Below are 16,204 nucleotides of genomic sequence, written 5' to 3'. Positions count from 1 at the left end.
ACCTACTTAAGGGACCTGTGGAAATCCTGGTGAAACGACAGCCAGATACGACATGAGCTTTATCTGTTCAAATGTGCTTATACTAGGGGCTGGAAAAACCAGTACCAAGATGATGGAATATCCTGTACCCTTGTGAAATAACAAGGAATACGTGCTCTTTGGCAGTAAAAGCACAATATTCTCTTCTAGACTCTTTCCTTTTTTTAAAAAAAAGCATAGCTTTTTAAAGGACCTCCATGTGCTCACCTGCTCAACAGATGGCTGGAGACCCAAGAAGGTAGTATAAACTTAAAAGGAAGAGGTTCAAGTCTGCGAAACACTGCTTTAAAGGGGGGAGGGAGAGAATGAGGGTGACCTTATATTCATAAATACATGCAGATAGGAACAGGAAAGGGAAATATACTTCAGTAGAACTTGTTTACTTGAATCATTTGCACGCCTCTGAAAAAAGCTTCTCCCTGCTTGAATATGCAACACCTATGCTTTTATTCTCCAAGGAAGCATTGCCTCTGACTACTACTCTGTTTGGTCTCTATTGGCCAGTTGTGGATGACAGCAAGGCAAGGTGCAAATGTGTCCACAGGAATCTGCCCTATACCAGGTGAAAGTACGTTTCCAGTACATTTCCAAACACAATTCAAAGTGTTGATGCTGACCTTTAAAGCCCTAAACGGCCTTGGCCCAGTATCCCTGAAGGAGCGTCTCCACCCACATCGTTCAGCCTGGACACTGAGGTCCAGCTTCTGGTGGTTCCCTCACTGTGAGAAGTGAGGTTACAGGAAACCAGGCAGAGGGCCTTCTCGGTAGTGGCCCCCGCCCTGTGGAACGCCCTCCCATCAGATGTCAAGGAAATAAACAGCTATCTGACATTTAGAAGACATTTCTAAGGCAGCCCTCTTTAGGGAAGCTTTTAATGACTGATGTTTTAATGTATTTTTAATCTTTTGTTGGAAGCTGCCCAGAGTGGCTGGGGAATGAATGAATGAATGAATGAATGAATGAATGAATGAATGATTTGCCTATCTAACCCAGTTTTATCTACTCTGACTGGCAGGAGCTCTCCAGGATCTCAAGGAGAGGCTCTTTTTTAATCTCAGAATTTCTCAGATGCAGAAATTTGATAGTGTGCAGCACTTGATGTTTTTGGGATTGGCCAAGTTACTTAATATGAACTGTCGTGAGGATTTATCAAGATTTCCACCATCCAAATATGCAGTTAATTTAGCATTAAGGAAGGCAAACTGCCTTGTAAGGCACCTAGTGAGTATTTATTTAGATCCCAAGGTTGGGGTTTGAGAGAAGTTTCTGGTTCCACATTCAGAAAACTGAACAAGTTAATAAAATGGGTTTCCCCTGTATTTTAAAGCCTTTAAAAGCTATACCTGCTGAGATTATCTGACACCAGCTACTGAGAGCGCAAGTTCAAGGAAGCAGATTGGGGGGAGAAAAATCAGGATTATATTACATATAAGTCTTCCCTGAGATCATATCTGAAGCAAAATACACTGCAGTAGCTTACAAATAAAGACAGCCAAGAAAGATTAGGAGAGCCGTGGACAGATAAGCAGGGTAAAATTCCACATTCTGTCTGACCAGAAAGAGAATATAATAAAATTTGAAAGAAAAAGAAAAGAAAACCCACAGTGAGGGTGTGATATGATTCTTTAGTACTTCTAGTCTGAAACCACAGATGTGGAACAGAAGAAAATATGGCAATGTGTCAGCCTAGAATTTCAAAAGACTTCCCAAGACTACAGGAGGTGAGATGTAGAGTAAATGGAGGAAATAAATATTTTTTTATTAGATAACTAGCAAGACTGACGATGTTTTATATGTGTTTGGTGAAAAACTACAGCCAGGCAGAGCTTCTGGAACGCATTATTACAGCTTGCTTCACAGAGAAACAGGATCTGAGTGTTGCCTAAGCCATAAAAAGAGGCTAAAGTAAGGTTACCAGATGTCCCCATTTCCCGGGGACAGTCCCCGGATTTACAAATCAGTCCCCATACAAAATCCATTGAAGTTGAAAAGTGTCCCCAGATTCATCGGGGGGGGGGGGGGGAATCTGGTAACCTTAGGCTGATGAATACAGGAGTGTCATCAGTTTTGCCTTTGGATAACATTATATGCCAGGAGTGGATAGTATGATTGGAAACGGAGTTGGACACTCTTGTATTCCATTTCCACAAGGTGGCAGTAAAAACTCACAGTTCAAAATTATGACATTATAGGTTTAAAGACAGGGTTTATCATAGCCCATAAATAAATTTACAACCAAGAAAGGAGAATTTTTGTGGTGGTTTTTAAAAAAGAAGGTATTAAGGTGGGAGTGAGGAAACCAGATGTTTGTCTACCAATCTCATCAGCCCCAAACCAGCAAAGCCAATGGTCTGAAAAGATGGGAATTCTAGTCCAGCAACATCTGGTGGGCCACAGTACTAAGAGAAGACTCCACTGAACAGCTAATACATTTGTTCCCTCCCTAAAGCAAACAGAAAAAGGGTGGTCATTGGGCCTACGCCAACAATGAAGGTGTATCCCAGGGTTTCCAGCTGGTTTTAGACTACAATTTCCCCACCATCCCTAGGGACCCTAGCTACCAGGACCAATGGTTATGGATGATGGAAATTATTGTCTAAAACAGGTGGAGACCCAAGTTTGGGAAACCCTGGTGTATCCTAACACAAAATGAAGTGCAAAAACCCAATGCAAGTAGAGAAATGTGTTCAATTATTTAGCGTATTAAATGGTTGTAATAAAACACAAGCAAAATGCAGTACTTTTTTAAGTGCCAAGAGTCCATCAATTCATTCTCAAGACAGAATAAATGCCATGCGCCTATCAAATGGAGCTTGAGCTAGCCAGAAGAAACATGAAATAAATGCATCTGCTTGCTTCAATTCCCATTCTTGGACGGTTTGTGTTTATCATGTGAAAAACCATTTATGTATCATGGTTTATATCTGCAAGGGTCTATGACTTGCATCTGCAAGACAGCTCAAAATAGTTCAATTAAGGGCTGATCCAAACTTCCGCTTGTTCCACTGCTTTCCCCCATGAAAATCTGACTGTTACCACTTAATCAGAGCAAACATCAATTGGGTTTGCTGCAGATTGACATTTGTTCCAAAGAAACTCTATAAAGAGCGGGTTTTCCTGGGGAAAGTGGCAGGACCAGCAGAAAACCGCTTGGACCCATGTCTGGGAAGCATGAGAGAAGTAGAAAACATCTCAGGCCAGTCCTTTCTAGGCATGGGACATGCAGAAGCAGGGATAAGTCTCTATTCTGTTTGTTTCATGAGCATGGCAAGTGAGCCTTAGATGTGAATGGACTGCAAACAACTCACATTTGGAAATATAAGACAATGGGCCAAGAAATAGACTATGGTTTTTCAAAAAGGTTAAGAGTTGAATGAGATACCAGTTAAAAGTCGCATGGCATGCCTCTACAGTAGCCTACCAGACCTGCCTAGTAATAGCTTCCTTCCCCATGCCTTGCCAATGGTGAGTTGGGGGTCAGTGGATACTGGTCTGCAGGCAAACAGGTCACTGCCTCACCAACCTCAGTCTGCCTACCTTCTTACAAGCAGTGCAGAACGTATCCATGGCTACCAGCGTCCTCCTCCTTAGCTACAACTCTGCCCTTGTAGAGCTCAGATGGGGAGAAAGCTAGAATGAGTTGACTCTGACTGTCATTGGTTCTGGCTCCACATGCTGGTGGTCTGTCTTCCACCCTGCTAGTCCCAATGGGCACCAGCCAGCACCAATTGTGGTAAAACAACAAATGAGTGCTGAGAATAAAATGACTTCTCATGTTGAAAATTGGCATATATCATTGTCACTGATGAAACACTTAAAACATATTAGGCGCCACATTTACCAAAGGGTTTGTTTGTTTTTCAAATGAATCAACCTTCAGCACCTTGAGGTTTTCTTCTCCTATTTTGATGCTGAACTGTGTGAACATTTTTCTTAAATGAGAACTGCAAGGGCAATAGGGAGAGGAGAGGGGCTTAAGTGCTCCTAACTCTTTGATTGTGGCCATTATGTTCATAAATTCTAAAAAGGGAAAAGGCTCCCTTCTAAAGAGGGTTTATTTTAATACTACATTAAAGCTTGATAGTGGGACACTTTGAGGAAGTTTTATGAAAACAAAGTGCTATAAAAGCAAAGTGCTTTTGATTTATAAATAACCACAGCACTACTAATCTGAAAGCAAAAGGTTGAAGTTTATCTGCTGCTGACTGTAACAATAGCTGCACTGGGGTAAATCCAAATTGTCTGTGCAGCTTAGTACATTGCCTGACAGTGGTCAATGTCAGAGGAAAGGCTTAGGAAATACACTGTTCACTCTAAGTCCAGATAATTTATGAATACGTTGAATAGCCCTGGTCCCAAATGCACACCATCAGGGGACCCAATTACTTACTTGCCTCCATTATGAAAACTACCTGTTTATTCCTACCTATTTGTCTCCTTTAAAGACAAGCAAACCATTAGTAAGAGGTTCTGATCTTTTAATCTGTGCCTAACATGTTTCTGAATTATGATTCAGAATGCTTTAGAAAGCCAAGTATTTAAGAGTATACCTCCTGTCTGAAGGATAAAGCTCCACAGTGATAACATCAAGGGAGTTCCACGCCGAGATGGTGAGGCCGTTGTACAGACACAGCATGCCTATCATCATGGATTCACTTGTACCAAACCACAGGAAGAAGCAGCTAATTCCAGAAAGAATCATAGAACCACCTGCATTCAAGGGGAAAGGAAAGAATCACTATTGATTTTGTCATGAGCCTTTCAGAGAAATGCCACATGGCTGTCATGACTCCAAATCACAAACAGTATCCTGGATATCAACGCAAAGTGTTGAGGCAGGCTGTGAGAGCCAGAAGCACCTGTAGAATTACTGGACCTAGGCAAATAGCCCATGACATCAAGTCTGAACCCAACAGGTAGGAGCCTCTGAAAGGCAAAGACCCCTAAATACAGCAATCCCTGAGCCAGATTCCCAAGGGTCCTGCACTCTTGTCACCAAGGGTCTTGCAGCCCCCAAAACATTGCTCATCGGTGCACCCCTCCCTGGCAGAAACTAACAGAGAGGTTACAGAATGATAGGCTCCAGGCCAGAGGGCTACCTTAACTGCCTTGGAGGGGCAGTTCGTTTAGGGAGGTTATAAGGGCCCAGTTGGACCTAAGAACCCCAAGGGAACAAGCTCTGCACCTTGAGAATGCTCTGCCCAGTCTGGAATGCCAAAGATTTGAGTACTAGTGACAAAGAGTGATTAGTTCGCCTATAGAAGTGATTTTAGAACCAATCTTTATATTATATATTTGTACTGTAAACCACACTGAGATCTATGGGTATAGGGCAGTATAAGAATAAATAAGAATAAATAAATAAAATAATATATTGCATGCCAGACACCTCTGTAATAATCTCCTGGCTATTTAAAAAGGAAAGAGGAGGAGCCTGTGAATTTGATCAAAGGAAAAGCAAGAAGGTTGTTGAATCATTTCCTCCTGCCATTTTTCCCAGTCAAGCAACCCTGAGCTGCTTTCCCACTCACAGGAAAATGAAATACAAATATCCAAATCTTTCAGCATGCAAGTGAAAAAGCAACTTTTTTGGAATCGGCTAGTGTGGGCTGTGGGTTGCTATTGAATAGGAAAAAAGAAGAGAAAGACTATGTCTAGCTACCTGGAAATGAGTCCCACTGAACTCAATGGGATTTACTTCTGAATATACATATATAGGCTTGCACTGTCCACAGGACCATTCCCTGGCTCAGGCACACAACCTTCTGCAATTACAAACAAACAAAACCATTGGCTTGTCCAATTTTACCCTGGACTTGTAAAGATAATTAGCTAGACTTCTTTCTGTTTATCTGCAGAGTTCATCAGTAGAGGATAGGGAAGAGTCACTCCCAACACCTGCGCTATTGCTGCTTGATTGGACAGCGTCATGCATGTTCCAACTCTACAGGTCTTTGAGTCTGTGTGCCCCAGTGAGAGCGACAGATTGGTGGCAGTGCTTCTGTCAGTGCAAGGGCACAGCCCCAATCTTACCAACCACCCCAGTTTCCACCACACATGAGACTTCCAGAAGATTATGTTCAAATATTTTTGTAGGGTATTTCGAATATACCAATTAAGTATTTTTGAGGAAACAGTTATCCCTCCCCTCGCAGGAAATTCTTAAAAGTAGGGTTGTGCAGGATAATATTTTTTAAATCCCATTTTCATGCAAAGTTCATACCTAACATTGTTAAACGCCCAATTCTGTCCATCAGAAGAGCGGAGACAATATTCCCTGGTAGTACAGCTAAAGTCCCCAGGAAATTAACAAAGTAAATCCAATAGGCACTGTAATCATCGTCAAAGGATATTTGACATCCTGTCTTGTTGTGAATGAATGTGCAGTTTACAAATTGACTGCCAGGATATTTATATGGTTCAAGATCTATGGAAATGAAGAAAATGAACAATATCAGGAGTTCACAATCTGTTCATATTAGGAATTCATCTGTTTTAAAACATTTCAAAAACTGATAGAAAACAACAACAACAAACTTTTGTAAGTGGTATAGTTTTTCAGATAATGAATTAGATGTAATTGTCAATACTATATGCTTCCAGGACAGTCATATGCAGAACCTAGTGGCAGATTGGTGTGATCTGCATCTCAGGAAGTCCCATTAAACTCAATGGAACTTACTCCCTGAGTAGATCTATATAGGACTGCACTGTAACATTATTCACACCCATCATTCACAAGTCACACTCAATGCCTTTTTGGGGGAGGATGTGCAATCTCATTATTCAATGTAGGACTGCACATTCCCCTAAATAAAAATAAATAAATCTGCTGTTTCTGCTTCCCCGCCATGCCCCGCCCCATCCTGCTTTTGGCCAACTAGAAGCCAGATATGCAATGCCACAAATTCTTTACTGCCTCACTGACCAGTACTGAATCATGTTAACACTTTAGTTCTCTGCAAAAGTTCTGGTAAACCAAGGTTTTAATATTTTCATGGTCCCAATCCTTTTTCAACCACCCACAGCTGCTATTTACATTAGAAGAAAGGTATGTGCTAATTGCATTGATGTCCAGTTTGGGTCTCAAAGTGTCCTGCCTTCAAGAGCTCAAATGGATGGGGATCCCAGAGAGGGCTTTTTCAGGTACAGGTCCCTGCTTACGTAATCCTCAGGCAGGTTGGAGAAGTCACCAATCCTGTTATGATTTAGATGACAGCTTAATACCTTTTTTTCATCTAAGGCTTTGGATGAGTAACTGGTGGCTTGTCTTTCTGATTGTAGATACCTTTCTTGCTGCTGTTTATCTGTTTTTAAATTGTATTTTTGTTTTTTTAAGGAATCATTACTGTAAATTGCTTTGGAAAAGAAATGTGATATGTAGACATTTTAAATCAAATCTTCTTGTGTATCAGAAGAAAACTGGGCTGGGAATTCCAGAAGTGGGGGGTTCTACCTCATAGAAGCCCCAAGTTCCTATTACTTTAAATGCACCTTCTGAAAGGAAGGAGCTCCCCAATAACCCAAAGGCACAGATGTCAGAATGTGCAGAGTGGTTTACACATTACACAGATAAATGACCACATACATGGAAGATAGATAGCTACACATTGCCCATTTGAAATCATGAATGTTCCCTCCCACTGTTGACTCAAATACCTCAGTAATTTGTAGCCTAATATATCTCTGAGCCTGTCTGAATTTTTGCAAAGGGCTTTGACCAGAAGCATAGAAGTTTGACCTGACCTGACCCAACCTGACCTCAGCTGCAAAGGCTTTACCCTTTCCCCATGATTCAATAAGCAGAGAGCCTCAGAAACTGCTTCATGACAGAGGGGCTCAGGGTTGGCTGGCTGGGTTCTTTCCTTCATTTTATACACCAGGTGCAGCTAAACCTCCCCTTGCTTCCTCATTAAAATGGACATGGAAGCTTGGCCATAACATAGATGACATGGTAGAGTTTACAAGCCCAGATATCAATTCAACATAAAATAGTTAGCAGGAACACAGAGAAAGTGTTTTCTTTAAACTTGTCTTGTAATTCATTGTAATCATCTATAACCGCTTTACTCCTGGAAAGAAATGCTTGAGAAAATGGAACCCCCATGAATGTGGACAGCAAACAATGAGCTTCCTTCCTGCAAAGCATACCTGTGTTGAAGAAAATGCTCCTCACAAAAGTGCAGTTCCTGAAATACGTATTCAGCGTAGTAACATCTTCAAAATAACAGGTGTTAAAGACAGTATCTTGAAATGTAACCGCTTTGAATTTCATCATTGTGAACCTGAGCAACAGAAGAGATTTTTACAGTCAGATTTTTACGGTCATCGTGAACAACAAGAGGCTACCCTCACCTGGTTTAGCTGGCCAGTCGAAGCCATTTCCTGGAATGGGGCCACTGTTGGATGCTGACAGCTTCTAGGAGCCACAGGTGAGAGCTTAGTGCAGGGTAGGGGCCAAAGGTGGACAAACTACCCCAGAAGGAGCACAATGTGTCCCTCACCAGAGGTATTACCCCTCCCCTAACACCTCATACACCCCTAAGGAATAAATCCTACTCATATATGGAGTGGAGTCCCTAAGACAGTTGGATGGCACCTTGCATGCCTCCTTCTAGCAATTCCTGCAGCCAAGCTGGTGCCACATGTATTGCTCTGCTTTCCTTTGGACCACACCAGTGAGGCTGAGATGGAGGTCTTGTGGTCTGGGCAGCCCAGGACCTCCAATCACACTGCCCAGATTCACACCCCAGGGTTTACTTCAGTGCTACTGATGCAGCAGTTTGGCTTCACCCCAAAGGCGTACTCCATTGTCTCACAAGACAGATGGATGCCAATAATTCATCACTCAATTCAAATGTTGCATGCTAGTAATTCAAACTATAGAAGTAGTATCTTCAAAGACAGCATGGTCAAAGGAACCTTAACAACTATTAAGGATGAAGACTGATTGTAGGAGGATGGGGAGGAGTCTGGATATCGATGCACACTACTATTTCTTTATTTCATAAAGTTAATTCTGATTTAATTTATTTCTCTCAACCTGTCATTGACGAATGTTCCATTGTAGTGAATCTGATTTTCCAAAGTAAAGTTGAAGTCAAAGTCTTTTATTATCTCATTTTCAAAACTCTTCCTTCTAGAAGCATACTCATCTGCTTGTAGATGCTTAATCACATCTGGAAACCAGACTGACAATCCATAGTATCTGTGAAAAGCAATAGATACAATTTCAACGAATCATCTTTCCTTGCCAAATGAAGCCTAAGTGGTCAGATTTACTGATTATACTATTCCCCCCCCCAAAAAAAATGCCTGTAAATATCTTATAGACTGTGTTTAACTCAGGCATGGCCAAACTTGGCCCTCCAGATGTTTTGGGACTACAACTCCCACCATCCCTAGCTAACAGGACCAGTGGTGAGGGATGATGGGAACTGCAGCCCCAAAATATCTGGAGGGTCAAGTTTGGCCATGCCTGCTTTAACCAATATTTTCGCCAATACACAGTTACTAGTGCAAAGTATTTCCACTCTTTGGGAACAACAATTATAACTGTAGCTTTTGAGGTCTCCTGTATGACCCTCATTTCCATAATTTGATTACAGTGGTACCTCGGGTTAAGTACTTAATTCGTTCCAGAGGTCCGTTCTTAACCTGAAACTGTTCTTAACCTGAAGCACCACTTTAACTAATGGGGTCTCCCGCTGCGGCTGCGCCGCCGGAGCCTGATTTCTGTTCTCATCCTGAAGCAAAGTTCTTAATCCAACGTACTATTTCTGAGTCTGTAATCTGAAGCATCTGTAACCTGAAGCATATGTAACCCGAGGTACCACTGTAATTACTTTACTCAGAGATTTCACTAGTACTGGAAAAAACCTTTTTATAGTATGCAGCTGTGAAGCCATCTATCATTTCTCCTTCCATTACTTATCATTCTAATAAGGCATGATCTTCTATTGACAGCTGTGAAAATTTAATACTTGACAAAAATTGCTCTATTTCTTTCTTTTCTGTTTTGCTTAATCAGTATTACAACCACTTCATGTGTGTCTTTTTGCTCTTACCCAAAAGAAAGAGTAAACCATACTACTGCAAGTTTGGTTGTACTGTCCTTGACGGGATAAGTGAAACACCTCATAAAAGTTGACCAAATCTGTGAAAGATGAAGAAAATAAATATTTATTTTTAAATTTCAATTTAGAGTACTATGAAAAGGATAATCATCATCATCATCATCATCATCATATATGCTAAATTGAAATTATTGGGAAGAAACATTGGATAAAAGCAATGTATTAAATCAAAGTAGACACCATCATCTCGAACATCCCTGCTGAGTATGGCAGCAGAGAGCATTTATTCATTCTTTTAAAAAACTAAAGCACATCATCTTCAAATAATTTTTCTGAGGTTAACAACAATCTTCAATGCTTACATTTCTTTAGTTCTGCTTTCATATTCAGTGCAAATAATATTTTTCAAATTAATTACTTACACCATCCAGCTCTGTACGCACTCTGACATAGCACCGCTTGTACCAGGTTCCTGTATCGCTTTCTATTTCTATGAACTCATCTATTTGCTTGGGAGTTTTTATCCTGTTAACCTATGTGAGGGGAAACAAAAGATTTTTATGTTCTTTCCCCTTAGCAAACATTATTGGATATTATGCAAATAAGGATAGGCAAACAACTTCCACCTGTGATAGATATTCTTAATTGTCTTGTTTACCTTAAGAAAAAAGGGACACTTTCCATGCTTCCCAGTAACTATAACCATCTAAATTTTAAGTGATGTTGGGCTAATGAGGCATAATGGTGCAAATAACAACTTACAGTGAAAACTTTTTCAGGCTGACCACGAGCTCTCATGTTTGTATCATGAATTTGTTTGAGAATCATCCAAGCTTCATCATGTTTCCCAACCTACATATATGAAGACATTTGGTAAATGAACACATATATATTAAAATAGAAATTGAAGAGTAACGTGTGGGAACTGAGATTGCTGAGAAGTTATAATAGGTAAGCAATTGACCTTTCCTGCCTCACTCACAATCATTATTCCCTTGGAAAAACTGATAACCATACCTCTTATAGTCTCAGAATTCACCAGCTGCTCCCCTTTTTAGCTGATTTTAAACTGTGTGGTGTGGTATATTGAGTGCTTGTCACATGTGTGAAATGGCATATCAGCTGCCACTTCCAAAGTCCTACTGGTTTGACTTTGGGGGACTTCGATGGATCTTTAAAAAAATTCCTTCCATTGGTTCAAATGCGCGCGCGGGGGGGGGGGGGGGGTTAGGTCCAACTTGCATAGGTGGTGGCCCCAATGCTGGGGTCTCTCTACCTTCTTCTGGCCTAACACAGGTGAGAGCACTGCTAGCAAAATATATATGTCTTCAGAGCTTTCTGTGGGCATAGGTGGGGCTTTCACAGCATACAGGACTTCCTAAAAGGCAAAGAAGCACCTAACTCCCTCCAGCCAGCAGATCCAGGGGTTAGAACTTTTCTGGTGTACATAAAGTTATTTTACCTTTTCAGTTATTTTTATTCCATCTTTTAGAGCCACACCTTCAGAAGGCAGTTTACAAAACAAGAATTAGAATCAAGAAAATTACAGTTTTAAAAATTCCATAAAGTTTTGTGGAATCAGGCCTTTAGAGTTCTTTTGAAAACCACCAAAGAGGGACCAAATGTTCTCCAGGGAGGGGGTTTCAAAGATGTGGGGCCACCACTGATGTGGTCCACCTGCCCTAGTCCCCATGAGTCTGATTTATCTTAATGGTCATCTAGACAGCAGAGTCTCCATGTCTGACCTGAAGCCCCAGGTAAACTCAAGTTGTTTAATAATATAGGCATTTTACCTCAAGCAAGAACCTTGGACTTTCCGGCATGAAAGTAAGTGCCACCACAGCGGAAACACAGGGCAGAGCACACATAATAACAAACACTCGCCAGCTGTGAAACTGGTAAGCAGATCCCATGCTGAAACTCCATCCTGGATAAGGGAGAAAGCACACGCACACATAAAAGGGCAACGCCTTAGAAACATGGCATATTTTGTATGGTTGACTTTGTTGATCATGAGAAATTTACTGATACTCTGATATGGGTTATGAGATGTCACTTTTGAGAGAAGAGAAAAGCACCTGCTTTTTCCAGTGAGCCCACATTTTTGAAACTTTTGGAATCAAATATTACACCTTATCAGGAAATAAAACTGAAAATTAAAGGCTACAGTGGTTTATCCCAAAATATCAGCATGCCGCCCTAGAAGCATCAAACAACCATGAAAGCTGCTGCTTAGTTGTGGTTCATAATTGCCATTAAGCATTATGTGGAGTTATGTTTGTTTCTCCTGTCTAGTGTTATCTCTATGCCATCACTTGCCCTTTTTCTTCCATGTACTAAGAAGACAAGCACAACAAGCTGAAAGCACAGAATGCTTGGGATATATATTTATAATAGCCATACCATGAATAAAACAGATGCCCTTTTGGGGCTATTTTGTTTCATTTTTCTTGAATTGATTGCAGTATTTTCTCAAGAGATTTCTCATTTAATATCCTGAACCAGAAATGAACAGTAAGCAGTGTTCCTCAAGTGCAAAAGTTCCATGTTTTCCCTACAACTTTCCACCAGAATAGCTAATGAATCTTCAAGGAGAGTGAGCAACAGATAAATAAGACAATAATGGTCTATCAAATACTTTCCCTGTAGGTGTTATACTAGTAATGCACTGAATACCAATGCTAGAAATAATCAGAAATTAAAACACACCCAGACAATTATTTGTTAGATGTTGGTTTTGTTTAAAAGATGGGGGGTGTTTGTGTGTGACTGAGACAAACTGTGTGTAAAGAAAAGGAAGGGAAGCTAAGAACTAGTTTAAAATAGGAGAATGAAAAATCTGAAGTGTATGAATGTGAAAAAGGAAAGAATTAAAACAAATGAAATGCTATTCTAGTCGGCTTTTAAATATTACAAATATAGCAAAAGGCATGCAGTATTTGTTTACAAAATACATTGTTTAGCATCATCCAATGCTTCTAAGAATGCCCTTTTAAAATGCAAATGCTACAATCTACATTGCACTGGCTCCCACTAGCAGAACTGTTTCATTGATTCCAGTCCTCTGTATTCATAACTACTTTGTTAGGATGTTAAACATCCACAGGGTCAATAGTTATTATTCAACAAATTCAACATATTGTTACAGGCCACCCCAATCTCAGCCGAGTGGTAGTAAGATTACAGGGGTCTTGGCACTTTACCAGGGCTTGTGTTCCTTTGGAAGGAGGTACAGCAGAGACTGTAGTGTCTTTAAGAAATATGGTTTATTGACACATATTTACACATGAATTTAGGTGGAGGGAGTGCAAAACATTACACCACAACAGCATCTCTTGTTGTTCCCTTCATAGCTTCAGCAGGAAAAAGGAAGGAAGAGTACTCTTCCAAGCATATGTAAAGCCTGCCTGCCTGCCTTCCATCATGGAACCCAAGGTTGCACATATGGGTCTCTCATCCAGGCACTGACCAAACCTGGACCTGCTTAGCCTCAGCAAATTGGATGTATCATGTGTTCTTAGACCACATTCCAGGCTTGTAGTCTTTTACAAGATCGTACAGTGGTACCTCGGGTTACATACGCTTCAGGTTACATACGCTTCAGGTTACAGACTCCGCTAACCCAGAAATAGTGCTTAAGGTTAAGAACTTTGCTTCAGGATGAGAACAGAAATCGTGATCCGTCGGCGCGTCAGCAGCAGGAGGCCCCATTAGCTAAAGTGGTGCTTCAGGTTAAGAACAGTTTCAGGTTAAGTACGGACCTCCGGAATGAATTAAGTACTTAACCCGAGGTACCACTGTATTTGGTAATATATATGCTGTTTAGCTCATTCACAACTTCACATTCATTTTTTTCTTGGCATCAGCGTGTCATCACTCAACTAAAAGCAGCAGGTTTCATGCTGCATATGGTTTTTCTCATAGAAAAGATTGATTTCACTTCCCCCCCCCCCCTTTTGTCTTCTAAAAAATTACTTCCTGCAAATGGAGATTGAAAGCTGTCTGGGAGCTCTGCATGTTCTGGTTTTTTACCATCATCCTTTAAGAAATTCAAAGTCAGGCTAAAGATTAAATTGACATACAGTTGCTGGTTACTTGTCTTTGAAAAGTGAATCAATTATTTCTCTGCACATTTGCCATGCACACATTCTCGCAGAAAGTCTGATCTAACAAGCTATCTTCAAAAGTGATAATTAGCACAGATATTGATTGCTCAATCAGATGTGCACAAGAAGATGAAGCTGTCTTTCTCACGCCGAACATCATATTAAAAATAAAGGGAATCACACTGGTTTACACACTAGCCCTAATTATCAATAAAACTAATCTTCATAGAAATGAACATAAAGGTTAAGTAAATTCTGAATCTGCAATATCTCTTTCCTGTGCTCAACTTTTTGTAATTATTTAATAAAGGATAAGATCTAAATCCAGTCAATACTTTAGCTTTAACAAATCACACTGCATGTACTTCTGTATCACACAGCCAATATGTACGAGCCAGCAAGGCTGTTTGTCCTGCAAACAACATCCTATGGGAAAACTCTAAAACTGCAACTGCTACATTTACAGCACTTATCTTGGTTGTACAGGGAAAATACAGTGAGTAAAACAGAAGACCTGCATAAAATGTCTATTTTAGGCCCATGGTTTTCAGATCCACAGAATCCACAAATTCACTGGCACTATCACAGGAATTAGCCACACTGAAGTAGGTAAATTAGGATTATATTTGAGTGATTTCCAGACCAATCTTCATTATTAGGAATTTGCTACCTTTGTTCATGCTAACTGCTTCCAGTGGGACGCAGTTCCATTATGTGGAACGCCCTTCCAGCAGATGTCAAAGTGATAAATAACTACCTGACATTCAAGAGACATCTTAAGGCAGCCCTGTTCAGGGAAGTTTTTAACATGTGATATTTTATTGTATTTTTGGTTTTTATGGAAGCCGCCCAGAGTGGCTGGGGAGGCCCAGCCAGATGGGCGGGGTATAAATAATAAATTATTATTATTATTATTATTATTATTATTATTATTATTATTATACCTGTCATAGACTTGCTGTGAGACATTGCATCCCTGTGGCAAGTTTTTGTTCTCTGTAAATATGTTCACTAAAAGTTGTAGCACCATCATTGTTTATGCCTCTACTGCCACTGATAGGAAAACTCACAGAAGCATGAAGCCACATTACTGGGTTACATAATGGTCTGGTTTCTGTGACATGGTAAGCCAAACTATGACTTACTGGATCATGCAAACTTGCTTGCACCCAAAGAGCCGCTTGAACCCTGCTTTGCTCCTCCTTGGTCCTTTTAGCTCAGGGCAATGTGGCAGTTAAACCATGGTTTGACTTAGCATGTTGAAAGAACCTGGTCTCATGGTTAAGCTCCCTCCTCAACCACAAGCTGTAGCCAAACCTTAGGAGTTCAAGCATTCACTCATCATCATGCTTTGGCTTCTCATTACGTGTGAACACAGCCAGGGATTGTAAATAAACACTATGGGAGAATTTCCTTGGGGCTGCCACACTGGTAACATTCCTCTATCAAGCCTTATTTCTATTTCTACTTTTAAGAGTGACTGCAGGAAAGAACCCCCTGCTGCTTCAGTATAGCTGGTCATACATTCTGATGCAAACATCGTAATTCATTCTAAAGCCTAACACAAAGTCACAAAATGCAGCTAACATCCCACCTGACAGCAGATATAGAGAACATGAAGCAGTTGCAGATTTTTACCACTTCCTCAAGAATACCTGCTATTCCAAAAAGGCTTCACTGTTACTAGACAGTATGATTTAAGAGAAAGTAGCATGGTCGTGAATATGTGGAAGGGTGGGGCAGGATGCAGGACTACAAGGTAGAGTGTGGTTAATCTGCAAAAATGAGGTGTCATTTTTGTACTACAGAAGTTGGCAGCAACCTGGGATAAACCTGATTCCCAAAAGCAATTCCACTTTGCAAGCAGATTCTTTTATGTCAAGCAAGTTATATTGATATAAAAAGTGACTACAGATGAAAGTAAACAACATCCTCTGACTTCCTCTATAGCTCCACAATCCAAACAAATATAAAAACCAACCA

The 16,204-nt window shown here is 40.5% G+C and overlaps 1 protein-coding gene across 5 annotated transcripts in view; it reads right to left on the bottom strand.

Annotated features, from left to right (window-relative positions):
* SV2C (synaptic vesicle glycoprotein 2C) overlaps positions 1-16,204 on the bottom strand; it is a 100,117-nt gene that overhangs the window by 17,629 nt on the left and 66,284 nt on the right. For 4 of the 5 annotated variants that reach the window (XM_077936297.1, XM_028748654.2, XM_028748653.2 and 1 more), the window contains 8 exons: positions 11,909-12,042; positions 10,878-10,967; positions 10,538-10,648; positions 10,107-10,195; positions 9,083-9,247; positions 8,191-8,324; positions 6,263-6,466; positions 4,590-4,749 (listed from right to left, as the gene is read on the bottom strand). In XM_077936297.1, the coding sequence (XP_077792423.1) occupies positions 4,590-4,749; positions 6,263-6,466; positions 8,191-8,324; positions 9,083-9,247; positions 10,107-10,195; positions 10,538-10,648; positions 10,878-10,967; positions 11,909-12,042 (1,087 nt within the window). Of the gene's footprint in view, positions 1-4,589; positions 4,750-6,262; positions 6,467-8,190; positions 8,325-9,082; positions 9,248-10,106; positions 10,196-10,537; positions 10,649-10,877; positions 10,968-11,908; positions 12,043-16,204 lie in introns of those variants that run through there. The other variant, XM_028748656.2, reaches the window with a different exon arrangement.

The sequence above is a fragment of the Podarcis muralis genome, chromosome 11, assembly GCF_964188315.1.
Source record: "Podarcis muralis chromosome 11, rPodMur119.hap1.1, whole genome shotgun sequence".
Taxonomy (NCBI): domain Eukaryota; kingdom Metazoa; phylum Chordata; class Lepidosauria; order Squamata; family Lacertidae; genus Podarcis; species Podarcis muralis.
The sequence above is the reverse complement of the archived record's forward strand: the minus strand, read 5'-3'. Positions and strand labels throughout refer to the sequence as shown.